The sequence below is a fragment of the Barbus barbus genome, assembly GCF_936440315.1.
Source record: "Barbus barbus genome assembly, chromosome: 44".
In the NCBI taxonomy this organism is placed as follows: domain Eukaryota; kingdom Metazoa; phylum Chordata; class Actinopteri; order Cypriniformes; family Cyprinidae; genus Barbus; species Barbus barbus.
In genome coordinates, this window is record NC_136722.1 from 15,545,359 (window position 1) to 15,566,424 (window position 21,066).

A 21,066-nucleotide genomic window follows, 5' to 3' on the forward strand; every position below is an offset into this window, starting at 1 on the left:
CTAAACCTTTGAAAATAATATATTTTCAATAGTTAGTTTTGTTTCACAAAATATTAACATTTAACATTAATATTTTTTTCATAGCCTAGTCTACACCTCTCAAACTCAAGATTTACTTAAGAGCCAAGCCTTTTCAAACCAAATACCGTTGTTGTTGTTTTTTTTTTTTTTTAATAAGTAATAAAATGTACACTTTGATTTTTAAAAGTGGAAAAAAAACAAGACACTTATAATATCCTGATGGATGAATAAAATGGACATGGCAACACATGCTCTAGTTAACGCCCTCTTTGCTGGCATTGGCCAATCAGATCTTGGGGTCTTTTTGGTTTCTAGGTGATGCTTATACAAACAACCCGTTGCTATGAAAAACACAGAGATGCAAGTCGCTGCTTTCTCATAAGATGACAAAATAATATTATGCTTACTTTACTATATAGTATACATATAACGTGCTATATATAAACGTATACTACGTTTATAAGAAGTTATTTATGAAGAAGGACTTCTGTATTTGAAAATAACCATAAAACGGTAGGTTATTTTGTTTGTTTAAATGAAATGCTAATAAGTTGATCTTGAACGCAAGTCTATATGGTATAACGTTAGCCAATTAAAGTAATACAGTTTTCATGTGTTAGTGTGTAGCTGGTACTTGGTCCGGAAAAGATGCTGACTGAGCCTTTCTCTGTATGAATTATATTCTGACTGGCTAATGTCCTTTTTGTGCTATTTTGTGTTCACCCTCTCTTTGTCATTATCTTGAAACGCAAAAAAAGTGATGCCTCCTCCTGAGACAATGTACTGCGCCCAACAGATCAACATCCCTCCAGAACTGCCTGATATTTTAAAGCAGTTCACAAAAGCTGCAATCAAGACACAGCCACATGATGTGCTGCAATGGGCAACTGAGTAAGTTGTATACTGTGGTAATGCATCAGATTGGCATTATATATAATGTATGCTTTATAAAACAATGGAAATATAATATAGTATGACAAATGACAACAATCTCCTCCAGCTATTTTTCAGCATTATCAAAAGGTCAGGACCTACCAGTTAAAGAGAGGCTGGAAATACCAGTGGCAACTCAGAAAACAGACACAGGGCTTACACCAGGCCTTCTAAAGGTCCTTCATCAACAGGTATGATCCACTGCATTTCTTTTGTATGTTTTATACAGAGTACAGCAGATATATTTATGAATATTGATGAAATTTTTCTCGCCTGTAGTTTGCACCTAAAGAAATCATTACAAAAGAGGAGCTTCTTCAGAAGTGGAAAGGCCTGTGCTTGCCTATAGAACAGCTTGACACAATCCTTGCTCTTGGCAACTTCAGTGAAAATATCAATTGGGTGCAGTTTTTTGCTTTAGGATGCAGCGCTTTGGGTGGGGTGAGTGGCTATAAATATCTAACTGTGTATTTAACAATACATTAAAGGATATGTTCATCCAAATTTGTTGGAAATTTAGTCATCCAAGATGTAGAAGAGTTTGTTTCTTCATTGGAAGAAATCTAGAAAAATTTAGCATTAAATCACTTGTGTGATTTAATCGGTGTCCTGCAGAGTTTAGCTCCAACTTGCCTCAACAAACCTGCCTGGAAGTTTCAAGTATACTTAGTAAGACCTTGATTAGCTGCTTCAGGTGTGTTTGATTAGGGTTGGAGCTAAACTCTGCAGAACACCGGCCCTCCAGGACCGAACTTGGTGACCCCTGCTGTACAGTGAATGGGTGCCATCAGAATGAGACATCAAACAGATGATTAAAGCATTAAAATAATCCACAAGTAATCTGTGGGACCATTACAACCTGCAGTCCATCATTAAGACATTTAAAACATAATTTCTGGACAAAATACAAGTCCATAATCCTTAATTATGGAGTTATGGAATCAATGGTTTGAAATGTTAAAATGATATTTCAAACATGCAGCTTTTCATCTCACAAGACATTAAATTATGGATTTGAGCCGTGTGGATTACTTATGTTTTTATCAGTTGTTCTCATTCTGACGGCACCCATTCACTGCAGAGGATCCACTGGTGTGCAAGTGATGTAATTCTAAATTGATCCAAATCTGTTTAAATGAAAAAATAAACTCATCAACATTTTGGATGGCCTGAGGGTGAGTAAATTTTCAGATTTTCAGTAGACTTTCAAATTCATTTTTGGGTGAACTGTTATTTTCATGATATTGTATGGAGGTGGCTTCATTTGAGATGCTATAAATGTAATTCTACTAACGAGCTCTAGATGGCAGTGTTGGATTTTAAATGGTATCAAATTTCAAGGAGTTGAACAAGAACTAAGGATTTACAAAGACAATACAGACAATTCATTTCATTCAAAGTTTGCTAAACAAGGTCAAAAAAGTGTATGTTTTTGAAAGAGCGTCTACTGTACTGTTCCCACAGACCATCATAAGTGCTTTGAAACATGCTTGTGAAATACTCACAGAGGACCCTGAGGGTGGTGAAGCCCAGATTCCTTTCGACACATTTCAGAGTCTCTACACATACTTGGCCCATCTGGATGGAGAAATTCCTAAAGAACAGATCGACAGCTTCTTGCATAGTTTAGAGAAGTATGCATGAGTGTACACACACACACACACACACACATGCACGCACGCACAAATGCATTCAGTTAAATACAATTTTAATACTACTACTACAATGGTTAATGGAAAACAAGGTAAAACAAAAGCAAAATGGTATGATCAAAGGTGCCCATTTGCAGGAGCAAAATATGTAATTTTGACAGTCGGTAGTTTGAGACAAAATGGCAAGATTTATTGAATGAATTAGACACATTTTTGAGGGTTTTCTGTTTTACTTTTGTTGCCAAAGAGGTCTTTTAGGAGGACAAGTGATACAAAATAAAATTAATTGCTTTGACATCTGTTACTTGAGGCACCTTGAAGTCTTTTTTGAGGCACCTCTGAAATTACAAAACCATCTGTTGTTTCTTTCTTAAAAAGAAAAAACTGTTCTATATTCAAAACTATGATTGAAATGATTGAAACATCACATAATGCAATAAGGTTATGTAGTTCTCCAATTCCATAATACAAGACAAAAATCTGAACCACTATTGTCTTTACTCTTAAGACAATTCAGTCTATAACTGCAGAAACAATACCAGGAATGAACATTGCATTTGTAAGAATTTTGTTCTTTGGGTGGTTTATTACATTTTGATGGGGTTTTGTTGTCGTACATTACCAGCATACCAACAACAATTGTCTTTATCACTTGCATTCAAAGAAATATGATTTCATCACGTTTTCTATATTAGCTGCTGCTGAATGTTTGAAATATATTTTTAACTCAATTCAAAAGCCCAGCACATTATTTTACAATTAAGACTTAAGGAATTTATGAACAAACGTTGCATGAACCATATTATCTTGACCAGCAATGAATCTTCATAATTATACTGGTCAAAAACCTATGTACAGTATTGTTATATATTTGTATGACATGTTATAAATCAACCTCTTTGTAACAATTAACATTTTTAAGTACAAATATTATTTTAGTCTATTTAATTGCCATTCAGACAATACATCAGAAGGTGCTTTGTACTTGCCAGTTCTGCTTGGAAGAATATTTAATATGTTTCTTCATAGGTTTTCAGCACTTTAAAAGGCAGAAATGAAAAAGTCAAATTGACACTTATGTAATTTAAGTTATTTAAATTATGAATTAAAAAATGGACATGGACTTTCAGAGTTCTTACAGTGTACTAGATAGGGCCTGAAAGTATTAAAAGTAACTTTCCCATAATATAACTTAAACAAAAATGGCATTTAATAGGATAGTTTACCCAAAAAATACAATTATTTTGTGGAACACGCACACACACACAATAATAAAAAAGTCATTTAAACATTTTTCAAAATATCATATTTTGTGTTTTGTGTCCACAGAAGAAAGAAAGTAACACAGGTTGGAATGACATGAACTGATGACAGAATTTTCATTTTTGGGTGCACTGTGCCTTTAAGTCTAAAAAAAACTGATGTCTTTTTAACAACAGAAAAACAGATATGTCTTTTTCTGCTGCTTTGCATGTGTGTACCAGTCACTGATACCACTAAACCAACCCAACTTCACCACAGGGCACCCTTTTTAACTCTCAACAAACATAGAGAGTTAAAAATGTCTGCTTCTGTGTACATGAAGAAGCTCAGATCTTCAAGGTGCTAAAACAATTAGAAACTATTCAAATGAATTCTTATAAGCTGATTCTTGTCACATTTAGTGGTCTTGATTACAATCTCATACACACTCTAATGTCTATTAGTGTTAACAGGATCTCTCGACACAAAAGCAGTCCGTTCCTGTGAATACACAATGTTTGGGAAGTGTTTTAGACTAATGATGACAAAACAAAATTAAAAGAGGATGTTAAGAAACAATTAATAAGCAAGAACACCTCCTGTCATGATGAAAAACACATGACAAAACGAAATGAAAAGAGGATGTTAATAAACAATTAATAAGCAAGAACACCTCCTGTCATGATGAAAAACACATTACACATGACATTTGTTGACATTTTATTGTAAATTTTGTTTTTCCTGCTTCCAGAGAATGCCAAGGAGGATTTGTGCAACCTTCAAATTTTACAAGCCTCCGGAGTGCTGAGAAGTCTGAGTGAAATCCAGTACAAATCCTCAGGTGGTGGTATCTCAACATGCTTGAAAACTATTGATTTTTGTTACTTTGTCTTGTGTTTGCCCTCTTTATCCTGATATTGTGATGTGATTTGATTATTTAACCCAAATAAATCCTTGAATGTCAAATCTAGGTTGCCTGGAATAATGCTGCGAAAGTGAAAGACAAAACAAGGCTTATGGGATATTAGGTGCTTATGTGAGCATAATGAACTTTCAATTTCGATTACAGATGTCCCATTGATACTATAGGTTGGGGTTTTCAGAACCCCATTACCTCACTTACCATTGTGGTTTTCTGTTTGAAAGAAACTGTACTCTGTATGTACTTCAAACACTCACACATAATCTTTTTATATTGGAAACAATGACATGAACTAGATCACATTTCTGTCGTTGCATTGTACCGCACATTTGTCTTGTGTTTCAGAGAAGCAGTGGCACAGCAACAGGCAACAGTAGCATAATTAATTGCCTTTTTGAGGATTGAAAGAAGCTGTGTACTAATTTGGAACCAAAAGGAGCTACTCAACCTTCACAGACCTGTTAATGAAGGCTATTCTCAACATTTTCTCTGAAATGAACTGATTAACCATCAGTAATCAAGCTAATTTTAGATTAACAGGGCTTTCTGAATGATGACAGTCTCAACAGTGAGATGTTGTTCACTTTATGAAAAAATATTTTCAGCAAGCATAATCTAAAACTATTTTAAATTGGAAACGGACTGAAAAATATTTGTTTGATACAGACCAGGACGGGTAATATCAAGCTTGCTGGTCAAGGATCTATTTAGGTGCTTTTGGATGATTTACAGAAGATACCAGATGAACTTCACTCAGCATGAAGTTCTCCCTTCTTGATCGGCTCCTGAGGGTTTATTAACCTAAGCAGGCCAGAGTGCTGAGCTAATGTAATTGTCTAAGCCAAAGTAGCCAAGGAGTAGCAAGGCGTCTATCATTTCTAAGAGAGATGACAGTCGTTTTCCTTTTCGATCTCTCACTAACAATTCACTAATGAGGCTGATTCTAACAAACCTGAGAATAAAAGCAAGTATGCATTTCAAATTGAAGTGAAAATGGAAATTTTTTTGAAGGATTTAAAAGTTGAAATAATTTATAAAAGCACCTACAATCTTCTGTTGAATTGTGTTTTCTATGTGGGCTGTAAAGCCCTTTTTTACAACCATTTTGAGGGTTTAGGATTTATGGTGTTGTTGTACAAAGTTGTTAAGTTGACAAACCTTTACAGAAAAGGTTAGTAAGTGATTTTCCCCATAAAATCATGTTAACACTCATATTGAGTGAGTATTTTGTTTACGGATTGGCCTCATTCACTTCCATTGTAAGTGTCTCACTGTAACCCAGATTTATTTATTTATTTAAAAAGAGGGACAAGTGAAAATATTTTTTTTGTAATAATCAGTACTATGCTCCAAATGTATGTCAATTCTAAAATTGATTAATATTCTAAATATTATAATTAATATTGCAGGGCTACTGTGCAGTGCAGTAGTTGTGCAGATATAGTGGATTATATACAATAGAGAGTGAAGTTCTGCAGAAACACCATTGTGTCACTGGCGTAAAATGATAGTCATGCTCTGGCAGTTAGATAATGACTCATTTTTGGCAGCACAGTTTACTTGTTTTTAAAACCAACAGTACTTCCTCTATAACAGATGTGTAACGGTCAGGCGCAAGCATACAAAGCGGGGTGGACTGCTGCACTGTACGTATGTTTGACTGATAAGATCACAGCTGCAAGTGAAGGGGATGGAGCCCAAGCTCCCAGCTGTTTGAGGCTAAACGACTCACTAATTAGTCACAGCAATTATGGCACTTATCTTAGAACTTCAAGGAAATGGGAGTGTTAGGATTGTGGAAAAAGCTTGAGCTTGTAATAGAGCACACACATTAGCTGTAATGTGTGACTTGGAGGCGTTTGTGTGTGTATGGCGTAACTTCCCTAAATTAAATGTCAATCTGAATCTGAAAGTGCTGTGCTTGCTTTCAGAATTGAAATGTGAATGACATCATTTGAAAGGGACTGTAGTGAAGAAAGTTGAGATGATAGAAACCATCCAAGGTTTTGTTATATGTGAAGTCTAAAAAAGAACCACAAGTGACGGAAAGTTGCTTAATTACTCTGGTTCTGTCACAAAGGGACATCCCCAACACAGTCACTGAGCTGAGAAAAAAACCCCACAATGATGATAAACAAAACTTTGTACTTTCCAGAAATAACACGTTTCAGTAACTTTGTGTTCGCATGATATAAAACAATTATTTAAGAAGGCATTTTTTTAAATTTAATCTATATTTTATAAAAGGCAAAAAAAAATCCAAACTTTTTTTTATTTCGCTGTCATTCTTTTCAAAGGTTATAATAAATGACAGTAACATCACTTTGATCATTTTGACCCACAAAACTAACAAAATAATAAAAGAAATTCACTTTTCATGAACGAAGTGTTTTGTAATTTTAAATATAAGTATTATAGTGTATTTTTCAATAACTAGCCTAATAGTTCAGGGGAGAAGAAAAACTGACCCATATATGCAAAAAAATAAATATAGAGTAAGGGAGGAAGAAAAAGTAGTGTGTGTGTGTGTGTGTGAGCGAGAGAGAGAGAGAGCGAGAGAGAGAGAGAGAGAGAGAGAGAGAGAGAGAGAGAGAGGGGAGGGCATCTAATCGGATTATGGAGGCAGGCAGAGTTTTGTAGCGCACTCGTCTTTTTCTCTGTTATCTTCCGCGGGGATTGTCCAGCGCTTCCACCCTCACTCAGTGCAGTTTGTTTGGAACATCACAATATCTGAAAAGTTTCTCAGGAAACAAATTGCGACATTCTGAAGATTGTTTCACACTACATGGAACTGCAAATACTTATTTTCGTGAGTTTTCTGTTTCCACGTGCGTTTCTGATCGTCGCCGAGTGCTACACTGACAGTGGCGTTATAGAAACAGAATCAAAAACAGATGATAAAACCACGGTAAGGTTTTATTTCATGGACACCAATTGCACTTGTTTCTATATGAGTGGGGCAAAATGAAGTCGCGGACACTTAAACGAAGATTTGAACCTCAATTTGGAGATTAAACGCTTATTTTTGCTCGTTTGGTATCTATGACTTTAACTTAGGCTAACGTTACCTAAATGCAGCCAAAGGAGACCAGGAGGTGTTTGATCCGCATGACTTGAGGATTTTATCCTATTGGGGTTAAATGGTTCTGATAACGGACAGCAGGGATGGCGGAGGATCATCTCCAGGAAAGGTTAAACTACTTAAACATGCTAAAAGCGCCCAGATCTGTCCCACTATCGTGGAGGAATCACCTGATCGCTCGGCCGATAACGATAATGATGAATTCCTCGAGTTGGATGAGGACTTCGAGGAGCTGGATGACTTCTCAGATCTGCCGGATACCAGGAGCATCGCCTCAGATGACTCCTTTTATCCACCGGTCGATGACTCGGAGAGAACCCCTTCCCCAGAAAGTCCCGCACCGCTGTCCTTTTTTCAGGCGTGTTGCAACAACAACGCGCTTATAGTGAAGCTCATGATTAGACAAGGTGTCACGGAGGAGGATGTCCAGGAGACGGACAAAAACAATAGAGTAAGTATATCAGACACAAATTAAATGAATAATTAAGTGTTGGCACACTTTACATTACAGTACACATTCTATCGCATGCTTGGAGAAGTGTGTAACAAGGATGTAACGAATCGTTTTCTTGAGTCGGCTCTTTTCATTTAAGCAATTGAACAAAACTGGTCTGAACGAATCATTTACGAATTGAATTGAATCAGGGGTGTGCGAGGCGGTCTGAGGAGATGTCTTCGGATTTGTGCGATTTGCAGTAATCCAGGTAAAAGAGATCACCCAAAAACAAAAAAAATGCTGTTAATTTACTCAACTTCAAAACAACTTCAGCAGAACTGTTGAAACCATTGTCCTTGGTGATTTATAAAATGTAAGTCAATGGCTACTGGCGCTATATTGAGGTCTTATGAAGCAAAAGGATTGGTCTGTGCAAGAAACTGAACGTTTTACATAGTGAATAAACTATAATCAACTCAATTTTTTTTTACATAAACTATGAGAAGCCATAAAACTTAACGTGTTTGTTCACACATACTCGTATCAGCAGCTCACCAATTCTTTGGTTCAGTTTCAAACTGTTTCCTCAGTTCAGTGTATGGTTGGAGGAACTGGAGCACTGAACGAGTTGGCAAAAACCAGCATTATAGGATCATATACACTGGTATAATCCTTTGAGTGACTGCTGGTCATGTCCAAAAGTGAGCTTTGATTGAGTAACTTGTAGATCTGTGTTGCTCGAGCTGCAAACTGTTTCAGAAGGTTTAGTCTGATTTGGTGAACCGATTCATCTAGTTCACTAAAAAGACCCGGTTCAAAAGAATCATTTGCTCGTGAACTGGACATAACTCTGGACCGTTTGACTGAGGCTACGAATTACAGGTAATAATGCATTGTCAGATAGACCTCAATATATCGCCAGGAGCCACTGGTATACATTTTGTGTTGCATGATATGCTTTTTTGAGTCTTAAAGTGATGGCAGCCATTGAGTTTCACTTTATGAATCACCAAGGATCAGATTTCAGCTAAAAACTTCTTTATTGTTCCACTGAAGAAAAAAAGTCACATTTTGAATGGCCTAAGGATGGATAAATTAACAGCAAATTTTCATTTTTGGGTGAACTACTTCTTTTACAACTCACTTAACTGAGAACCGCCTTGCTTGAACGTGTCCAAATCGACTTGTAATGAGTTGAGAACCAATGAGTGAGCTAATAGTTAAAGCATTTGGAATCAAATGAGAAAAGAAAACAATTTTAATAGCCAAATAGAAGAAATGTTTCAAATAAAACGTAGGCCTACTGGAAATTACCACACAGAACAGATTTAAATAGTTTCATATTATTATTTATAGGTTTATAGAGTTTTTTTTTTTATAGACTTTCATAAAGAACAAGATGTTGTTTCATAATTGTTAATGATGGGAGCTTAATTAATTATGTATATCAGGGCTGTCCAAACTCGGTCCTGGAGGGCCGGTGTCCTGCAGAGTTTAGCTCCAACTTGCCTCAACACACCTGCATGGAAGTTTCTAGTATGCCTAGTAAGACCTTGATGTTTAATTAGGGTTGGAGCTAAACTCTGCAGGACACCGGCCCTCCAGGACCGAGTCTGAACAGCCCTGATGTATACGTTTGTGGTAAAAATTGAGGAATGCAAAGGCTGTCCACATGCCAAACCTTTTTATAATGCGCAAGATACCCAAAGTATTTCAATCTAACCTAGCGTAATTGTGATAGTCCAACAAATATCTAACAAAACCCAACACTTCTTGTTGGGGCAGTGTGATCTAGCCTTTAAATTTATATTTTGGTGTGAATGTGGTAGAGTTATAGCGTTCCACTAACAAAATTAGTTAGGCAATCGATTTTACATGAACATAAAACATGTGAATTTTCAGGGTTGATTCTGGCAGTCTGCTGTGACCTCTAAGGCATGTGTTGTGGGATAATTACATTATATAAAAGCTAAATGCAAAACACATTGTGCAAAGTGTGCACGAGTAATGCACAAATAATTTGCAGGCCTTGAGGGTTTAATAATGGAGTTGCACAGTCACAAGAACAAGCCTCTTGCCTTTTCTCTTTCTAGCCCAAACCTGGTCATTCCTCACAAAAATGAGTCCCCAAATGACATCACCTCCCAGAGCTTGAGGCCTCAGCAGTTCAGAATGTATCACATTACAACTTAAAAGCTTAGATTCAAGAGAATGTGTTTAAAAACGTAAAATCAATACACTCTATAAAGAGAAGCTGATATGATGGCATGGCTATCCATTCCTGGTAGCCTAACAGACAGAGCTGTAGTGGGATGAGACCTCAAGAGCTTCTCTTCACACAGCCTCATCTCTTATCTCATTTCTCATCACTCTTAAACAGGGCAGTTCAGAGCAACAGGCACAGGATTTCCCCACTAATAGTTCCAGCATGTGCTCTGTTCATTTGAGACAATGTATGGTGTAATGCTGTAAATAAGGTCATTAGTCAGTGAGTATTACATCTCTTTCTGGGCCGAATGACTTGACAAAAAAAATACAGTAACACAGTAAAAACCAAATATTGTGACATGTTATTACAATTTTAAATAGCAGCCTCCATTTGAATATATTTAAACATTTTATTTATTCCTGTGATGCAAAGCTGAATTTTTTAGCAGCTATTACTCCTTCAGAAATCATTCTAATATGCTGATTTGGTGCTAAAATATTTCTTATTATGATCAATGTTAAAAACATTAATATTTTGTGGAAACTGTGATACACCATTCAGTTTGAGGTAAGAAAGGTTTTTTTTTTTTTTTTTTTTTATTTTAAAAGAAATTAATACATTAGCAAGGATACAGTTGATCAAAAGTGACAGTAAAGACATTTATATAATGTTACAAAATATTGCAATTTCAAATAAATACTGTTCACTGAACTTTCTATTCATCAAAGAATCACAAAAAAATGTATTGTTGTTCATGTAGCAAAAAAAATGAGTTGTCAACATCAATAATAATAATAATAAGAATCACCAAATCAGCATATTAGAATAATTTCTTCAGTATCATGTGACATTGACATTAAAGACTGACTGCTGAAAATTAATATTTACCATCAAAGGAATACATATATTTGAGAAAATAGTTATTTTAAATTGTAATAATATTTCAGAGAATTTCTTTATTTTTGTTGCCATACTTAAGCAAATTCACATAAAGGCAACTACTAAAACCGGACTAATGTTTTTATTTACAGCATTACACCATGCAGAAATTTCTTCTCAGCTCACATATTTGAATACTGCAAACACAGAAGCAGAGTGATACCACAGTAAAACATCCCAGTACTGTTGGAACATCACAGATTTGTGGAAAAGAACTAATCGCTGTATACACATCATAATACTTAATGACATTATATTACTAGTTTTACGTTACAAAGCATCAGGCAAATATCTTAGTGCTGTTGAACTGTTAATATCATTACAGGATTCATAACACCTGTATTTTCAAGCCCATCTGTATTTTCCATTACTTACATATAGGGCTGGGCGATAAATCTATTTTATCGATTAACTCGAATGTGTAGTTTACGTCGATTTGTTTGAATGAAAATCGGTTTTCTTTTTTAACATCCACCGACGCTCCCCTCTGAGCTCCAGTAGTGCCGAACGAGCTCAGCCCTCCCCACGTGCGTTTGCCATATAGGGTTTGGCCGATGGCTGATAGACATCATGATGTTAAAGGCCTAACTTTACTTAGTTTTGAAGCGGCCGGTGCATGCGCTCTAGAAAGCTTCAACCATGTTCAGTGTCTGCTCTATTTTTCCCCGTTAAGTCATGACTGATAACAAATATTTAGGAGCACCAGTGCGACTGACCCGATCAGCATATTTGTGTTTGTGCTGAGGGAGCTTTAAGGGTATCTAATGTACTTACGTGTTTTTGCAGCGTTGAGTAATGTATCACATAACCAAAGAAGTGTAGACGGTGCACAATGCATCTCTTATTTACACAGTGTAGGAGCTTCGTTGATTATAATGGAGTTTTGTGAGATCGCGATGAACTAAGATGAGGGACAGCTTTTAATGATTATTAAGGGAGTTTGCAAATGTGATATTGATTTAATACAACAGTTCATTAAACAAGAAGTTAATAATAAATGACTTATATTGTCTGACTACAACACTATTGCCTTATTATTGCCTTACACGACTTCCCAACAGCACGGGGAAGTCGTGGCCTAATGGTTAGAGAGTCGGACTTGTAATCCAAAGGTTGCAGGTTCGAGTCTCCGGCCGGCAGGAATTGTAGGTGGGGGGAGTGAATGTCCAGTGCTCTCTCCACCCTCAATACCACGACTGAGGTGTCCTTGAGCAAGGCACCGAACCCCCAACTGCTCCCCGGGCGCCGCAGCATAAATGGCTGCCCACTGCTCCGGGTGTGTGTTCACGGTGTGTGTGTGTTCACTGCTGTGTGTGTGTGTGTGCACGTTGGATGGGTTAAATGCAGAGCACGAATTCCGAGTATGGGTCACCATACTTGGATGAATGTCACTTCACTTCACTTCACTTATTTTGCTCTATTTCATCAACGAAAATAGTTTCAAACAAAGTCCCAGCGCATCTCCATTCAAACACAGCGGTGTTTCATTTATGAATGAACTGCGTTTTTAATCGAATCTAGTGAGTCAATGATTCAATTACCCATTCATAAAGACAGTGTACTTCATTCCTGAATGAATCAGCGTTCGAACGAGTCAATTAAATGAATGATTCAGTGATCAAATCAGTGACATACCGCTTTAATTTAATTTTTAATTTAATTTAATTTTTAAGTATCTTTTCTGTTATTTAAATCATGTACCCCCGGTTTCACAGACAAGGTTTAAGATTAGTCCCAGACTAAAATGTAATTCTGAGTTGTTTCAACTGAAATAAACTTGCACTGATTGATCTTTAAACATATCAGTGCCTTTGTTTTGTCTTTAGATGCACACCAGTAATGTTTTTTTTTCTAAGGCATGTTAATAAAAAGTACTTAAATGTCCTAATTGAACTATGGCCTAATCCTGGTTTAGTCTAAGCCCTGTCTGTGAAACCGGGCCTATTTGACATAAAAGATAACATACTTTTAATAAAGTTTGAAAAATGCCATTACAAAGGTAAAAACTAAATTCCCTGTAAATCACTTTAAGGAGTCAAATATCACCTCGTAATGGGAAGGTTCATTTTTGATCAGAGTTTTTTATTATTGATTTGACGCGCTCCTAAAAAGAAAAGTAAGCATAGAGCCCGGATTGTAGGGGTGTGCTCAAAATATCGATTCTTAGATACATACCGATATAATAAAAAAAGATACAGTATCGATATTCTAGCCCTTAGTATCGATACTCCACCCAGCCATTAGGGGGCGCAGCGGCGCCCGCGAGTTTCAAAAAAACTCATGGAAAATGTTAAAGCAAGATGTAGCATTTAAAGGTGCCATAGAATGAAAAACTGTCTTTACCCTGGCATATTTAAATAATAACAGTTCTGTACATGGAAATGACATACAGTGAGCCTCAAACACCATAGTTTCCTCCTTCATATGTAAATCTCGTGATTAAAAAAGACCACTGAAAAACAGGCGAATCAGAACATAACACCGACTGTGACGCAACAGTCGGGATCACTACGCCCCCAACATTTGCATAAACCCGCACTTGTTCTAAGCCGGCCGAAGCATCAGAAGCTCTGCAGGTATTGTCAATAAACAAGCGCGGACAACAGCGAAAATAACAAAATAAATGTTATGTTCCAGGCTGTACAGGGGGTGTGAAGTGCAGGGATGGGTTGGTGTCTGTATTCAGAAAGGCACAGAAAGCAAATAACGCGAGCCACTAAAGGGACATGGTTAGCTCCTTGCTAGCGGTAGCCTGTTACAGTACATAAGATTTCACTCTCAGTAAGGAGAGATGAGGATGATGGCGAATGACTTACAGATCCTGAGCACCACTGACAAGCATCTGATCTTGTGAAATGTGTGGTAAGTACTGTTGCTCCATAATGTAAACATAGTTTGTGTGATCGCGTCTCTTGAAAGTGAACTATAACTCGATCGATGGATCGTTCAAAAGCAGTTTCAATGCCTCGCATATTAATAACGGATGCCCGCGTTTTATATACAGTATAATTACCCGACGATATAACTGCGAGAGAAAGTATTTAAATATATATTTTCCTCCCTGTGCTTCCTTCTTGCTGATGAGCCGTACTGTGAAACAGCCAATCAGAGCAGAGCTCATTATTATTCATGACCCTGCCAAATAAGCCAATAACAGACCGTTTAATTCTAGGGAGAAATCCTAGGGTTGTAAATGGACATGTAAAATCGTTTCTGGAGATTTTTTGCCCTTACCTAAGCCACATACCTTCTGTGTAGATATCAGAGAACAATTTAAAATACTGTATCAATGCATTCTATGGCACCTTTAAGTGATTTCATAGTGAAATATGTTATGGCAGTACATGGTGTCACAAAAAAGAATTATAAGAAGATTTAATAAGAAGATGATGATTTTGTGCTTGTGTGAGCTCAGACTGTACCCTTGGAAAGTTAAATGTTGACTTGTGGTAATTTCCAGATTAATACAATTTGTGTACAATTAATCAGAGCACTTAAAGTTGCAAATATTTAAGCAAAATGCACTTTGTTATAATGCACTTTTGTCTTCATTAAATTGAAGAAAAATGCAGAGTTCTGTTTGTTGAGTAAATGTGTTCAGCATTAACTAATTGGCTCTGGCCCATGTATTTTTATTGAATCGTATCGAATCGTGTCACATTGTATCAAATCGTATCGAGACAGCTCTGTATCGAGGTACGTATCAAATCGTGACCTGTGTATCGAGGTATGTATCGTATCGCCAGGTTCTCCAAGGTATACAGCCCTACCGGATTGTATATAAAATTGCAGGCATCAGGGATTACGCCTGGCATTGAAACGGCTTTTGAATGCACAATAGTTTTTTTAGTTTCACCTTCGAGATTCGCGATGAACTGTTTATACTATGGAGCGGCAGTACTTGCCACACATTTTACAAGATCAGATGTTTGTCAGTGGTCCTGAGGATCTGCAAACCATTTGTCATCGTCCCGCAAAAACAGTCACTGATATTTAATGCTGTTGAATGTTTTGTTTACACTTTATCAGAACTACCTCCTATCTACTTGAAAACTTGTGTTTAAAGAAAACTTATCAAAAAGGGTCACATAATTTTATGTTATGTTACGTTATGTTAAGTTACATACTCACTTTTTACTATGGCAGGGCCTGCCATCTTGTCTTTTTGTCTTGTTGTTTCTGATTGCACTTTAACCCTAAGGGGGAAGTCCAGATGAAATCCCAGAAGGGAAAATCAAAACAAAATGAAGTTAACTTGTTTTGAACAATTTCTTTGTCATTGGCAGATTGATTTTAAGTAGGGGGAAAAAACTATTTAAATCGTTAATCGGATTTTCTGTAAAAAAAAATCGGGGATTTTTTTCTTAGGCCATATCGCCCTGCCCTACTTACATCCATACTCATGACCCCTAACATCCTGTTTACCTTGCAGCTAGCTACTATTGCTATAGGAGTTCAGTATATGTGTTCTTGCAAATATGTATTCTTGCATTTGTTGGTATCAAGAATCTGGGCTGATTTCAGGAAAGCTTAATAGTGTTAAACTACAACACTGGGCCTAGCGGTGAAGTAAATTCAGCCATCTTAACTGACCACTCTCTGGCAGATTCAAGGCATTTCATTTACACACTGCTGTGCAGGTAGGGCTTTCCAGTTGATGAATGCGTCAGGATCACTTTGAGCCTGGTGTTGATGTAATATCAAGTCATTGACGGAACATCTGTGGATGGATGTTACCCACTGACCTGTTTTCTGGGACTCCAATACTTCACAGCCAGACTGACACGATATTATCAAATCCAGGCCAGTTTGCTCCTGTCACACTTTTTTGAGGACAGCTTCTTTCTTTTTACTGTATTTTGTCTAAAACATTGTCAAAAGCTGAACTGGAGGACAAAACATGTAACTCCTCTATCATTCAATGGCTCACAAGGCTAATCCTTTCTATTTTAAGAATCAACCAGGCCACAGATTACCCCAACACGTCTACATTTGTGTTTAAACCAAGCTCAGTATATTTGATATAAAGATACAGACTAACAGAAACGGGTTGCACCCCAAATTAAATTTTAATAATAAATCTACCTATAAATGAGTTTACAGTGCAAATGTATTTATAAAAAATACTTTATGAAAAGCAAAACTGCAAAACAGTTCACCCAAAAACACCCTTGTGTTGTTTCACATTTGTATGCTGATTTGTTTTGCAATGAACACAAAAGAACATTTCACACTTCTCTTTTATGACACAACAACAGTTAATAGTGACCATCATTCAAGCTCCAAAAAAGTGCAATAATATACATGATACATACAAATCAGAGGTCATATGATACTGTTTTCACAGCGTCACATGGCCACAGTGCTTACAGTTGAAAACTGACCTACTAATGGCTCACTAATGTCTCTACATTAAACGTCAATAAAATTACATACGTCACCTTAATCACACACTTTCACCATCATCAGATGTGCAGCAACTGGAAGCATCTCTCTCTTATTGTCATACCTGTGTAAAGTTAGCTTGTCCGGGGTTTATTTTTAGTCCGCAGCCTCCAGCTGTGTGTCAGTGTGATGAGAAGCTGCTGACACTCTGTTCCACACTCTTACTGTTCACACTTAAACAGGCCAGACTGACTGTGAAGAGAGAAACAGGCATGCCAGACGCCTACAGAAACCCCCTCAAAAATCAGCCGCATTGCTTCATCATGCCAATGACACTGCGAAATACTTGCAGTTCTGCACATTTTCAGGTTTGAATCTGCCTACGTCAAGCCAGATTAGAATTCACACACGCCCAGCTCAGCAGATCATACTGTTTCACTGATGCACAAACCAAAAACTTTTCTTGGTAATAGTGAACTGAATCGAATCATATAGAATTTGAAAAAATCATTCTCGAATTGAATCGAAAACATGAATCGTGAATCGATTCGCTGTCTACTCAGATTCACTTAGCTCAGTTTTAACTCAAAATTCAATCAATCAATTGGCAACTTGTTGAAAGAACAATAGAACGTTCAGAAATATATAATGTCTTTTGCAATCGCTATATCAGTATTTTAATAGCGGATAGACGTCAGTAAAACACTTGTAAACAATGTGTAAAGTATCATTACGTTTATCTCAGGAAAGCCATTATAATGAATTCTCAAGAGGATCATTTTGTTAAATATATACACCGTATTACATATTAATTATATTTTTACTTTACATGTAATATTATAGAAATATACTGACAGAGATCCTTGCATAGTTTACAGCTTACTGTACCATATATATTTCCAAATCCAAATGGAAATTGATTGGTGAAATCTGTATCAATACCCAGCCATTTTCCTCAGATTTACCAACTGCTAGTTCCACTAAATGTTCCTGGCCAGGGTGGAAACTTCTTGACAGTAATGCCTTGTGTGTGTGTTGACTTTGCAGACTGGACTAATAGTGGCATGTTACCAAGGGTACGTGGATGTGGTGGTTGCTCTCTTCCAGTGTCCTCACCTGGATGTGAACTGGCAGGACAACGAAGGCAATACAGCGCTCACCACTGCTGCTCAGGCAGGTAAGAGCGATCAGACAGCCTCAATCCAAATCACTACCTGCACATATTTACATTTAGATTACCGTAAAGTTTAAGTAACTAGTGTTTCAACATTCAAAGTAAATGGATGAGTGTGAAAACTTCCAAATACTACTAGAAATGAACCACTGAGTGCCCTAGAAATGTTGTTACATATTCAACAGCTGACTGCATTTCCATAAATCACCTGAACAATTGCAGGTCACATCACAATCACTAACTACCTACTCAACTACTTTCCCGGGCTTGACATCGAGAAGAGGAACTGCCATGGTTTCACCGCTCTGATGAAAGCTGCTATACAGGGTCGAGTGGAATGTGTCAGAGCCCTGATGCTGGCAGGTACTTGAGCCTCAGATCACTGTGTGATAGACTGACAGACGTGTCAGGAAACACTACAATATAAAGCAGCTGTTTAGCTACAAGACAAGGATACAATGCATACATCATCATACCACAGATTTACTAAATGATTTTGAAGAGATGGTTAACCCAAAATTAAAAAAGTTGTCATTATTTATTCACTGTTTATTCATGATATTATTTTTTTTCTGTGGAAAAAAATGCAGCTCTTGCCATACAACAGAAGTTCATATATATCTTTTGGAGCCACACAATAGTCACACAAATGTGTGAGGAACAGAATTTTTTTTCATTGTCTTTTTTTTGGCTTTTATCTTGGCTTTGTTGCTTGTTACTGTTTCTTTTTTTCATATTTTATTCTTTAATTTTTTTCTAAAATTATTTAAATTCTGATCTGTGAAGCTGCAGTTTATGTATGATGTGTGCCATTCGAATAGCAATACTTCTTAAAAATTATTATTATATATTATATATTAAAATTATTATATTATATCTTTTTTATATATATATTTAATTTTTTGCTATGCTTTTTTCTAAAGTGATTTTGTATTCAGACCTGTGAAGCTGCATTTTATGCATGATGTGTGCCATAGGAATAATACTACAAAAAATATATATATTATCAATATTTATTTGACATTTTATTTTTTTTCTAAAGTCAATTTTATATTCTGACCTGTAAAGATACATTTTATATATAAAATGTCACCCAAATAATTATTTTAACAAAATTATTCATGATCATTAATTAATTTTGATGCTTTTTACTCTTGTTTCTTTATTATTATTATTATTAATATTATATTCTTGCCATGCTTTCTTTTTTTCTAAAATGATTTTATATTCTAACACGTGAAGCTCCATGGTATGTACTGTATAACATTTTTCATACAACTAATATTTATAAAAGAAAAAAAATTATTATAATTATTATTTATCCCCTGAAAATCTGTGAATAACGACTTAAAGGCTAAAGACGACGTAGTGCAAGAATGTAGTGAACTATATTTACCAATTTTTTGCTGTGTTTGTTGTTGTAAGCCAAGAGCTACATAATGATTCTACAAAACTTAATTCTTTTGTTACTCAACTCAGTTGTAACACAATTATAGTCAATAATAGGAATTATTAAACAGAATTATTACAAAATAACTGCTTAACTACATTTTACTGCTAAACTTACCACTATTTTGAATGTTTCTGCATGACGCTACAGTGGCTTACGCTACAGGTTATAAGTTAGAGCAGATTCTGAGTTGTATTACGCTTTTGTACAAGTCAGATTTATTACCGTAATTCTAACTTCAATTACACAATCACATTTGATTTCTTGTTCAGGAGCTGACATAAATGCCAGGGACAACGGGAGGAAGTTCACTGCACTAGAGTGGGCCATCTTCACAAGCCGCTATGACACCGTGTTCGCCATAACTCGGCTTATGCAGCAGCCGTGTGCGGATCAGTTCTGCGACACCTATCGGTCTGAGTGGCCCCTTCTCCCCGCGCTGGTGGCCAAAGCTCAGGCGCCCAAAGGCTGCATTCAGAAAATATCAGAGACACTACGTGACTTCTTTGACATCAGTAACGTCACCGAGGCTTCAGAAGACGGGGTTCTGGATCACATGGTGCGCATGACAACATCACTGGGGAGCCCGTTCATCGCAATGGCATGTCGAACGGTGTGTCCCAGCAGCCCACCCTGTGTCGGAAAACGCCGGTACTCTGTTCAGGAGATACTAAAAAAACAACGCATCGAGCAGCTGAAAAGTCTGGGACCCGAACGCCTCGATAACTACAAACGTCTCTTTCAGAACTCCCGCGTCCTGCTGGTGCCCAAATCGAAAGATCGCCGTGCGAGTCTGCAACCCCAGGCCCAATCAGGCGGCTCCTCCTCTTCCTCTACAGCCATCCGCAGGGCCAGTCTGCTCCCCTTACACCTGCTGAGGAGGAGCAGCGTTAGGCCAGGTATGGTGATGCCCAAGCTGAGGATTACCAAGGCACCTACGCCAACCTACATGCCGGAGAAAGTGCGGCGGAAAAGCAGCTGTAGAGATGACCAGTTCCTCCAGATCCCAAAGTGGAGATATAAAGAACTAAAAGAGGAGCGAAAGAAAGCAGAGGAGGCGGAAAGGAAAAGACTGGAGGCCATAACGAAGAGTCAACTCACTACGGGCAAAAGGAAATAAGTGTGTGCAAACATATTGCTCACCATTTAATACTTGAAATGCAATTTTGATGTTGGATTCAAATTTATTTGACTATTTATTGTTATTTCTTTTTATAATGTTACATGCTTTTAAACTCCTTAATGTTCTTTAAATGGGGTAAAGTGAAGGATTTAAAGTGAGCATCTCCTTTAATCCCTTTTCATGTGTTTTGAGCATCAGGAAAATAGCTATATGTTTTCATTCTTAAAATAGGGTTCTTTGATCTTTAGAGTTGTCCAAATGCTAGCATTGTCTCAGATTTAACAGTAGCATTGTGAATGTATTTAACAGACATACTTTGTCAATACCTCATTTTTAAACTATTTTTTCTAAACATTGTAGATGTTGATGGTATTTCGTATTTTGCACACATTTCAGAGACAAATGCTACAGACAATCACCAGCAAGTAATGAAAGATGGAAAAATAGATCGTGATATCATGGATCTTATTTGATTTTTTTCTGTACATGTATTTTAAT

General features: G+C 36.8%; 2 protein-coding genes across 2 annotated transcripts; both read left to right on the forward strand.

Annotated features, from left to right (window-relative positions):
- Positions 1-334: 334 nt before the first annotated feature.
- Positions 335-5,981, forward strand: LOC306862975 (ropporin-1-like protein). The gene is made up of 6 exons (XM_079406101.1): positions 335-534; positions 780-912; positions 1,022-1,145; positions 1,234-1,395; positions 2,419-2,588; positions 4,600-5,981. Exons 2-6 carry the CDS (start codon positions 782-784, stop codon positions 4,667-4,669), a joined length of 657 nt encoding a protein of 218 aa, XP_079262227.1. The 5' UTR covers positions 335-534; positions 780-781; the 3' UTR covers positions 4,670-5,981.
- A 1,929-nt stretch (positions 5,982-7,910) lies between these two features.
- On the forward strand, positions 7,911-20,565 carry LOC306862973 (ankyrin repeat domain-containing protein 33B-like; the record flags this gene model as incomplete). Its single annotated transcript, XM_079406099.1, has 4 exons — positions 7,911-8,303; positions 17,869-17,998; positions 18,218-18,358; positions 19,718-20,565. The coding sequence occupies 4 exons, from the start codon at positions 7,911-7,913 to the stop codon at positions 20,563-20,565; spliced, it is 1,512 nt and encodes a 503-aa protein (XP_079262225.1).
- Between the last annotated feature and the right edge of the window lie 501 nt (positions 20,566-21,066).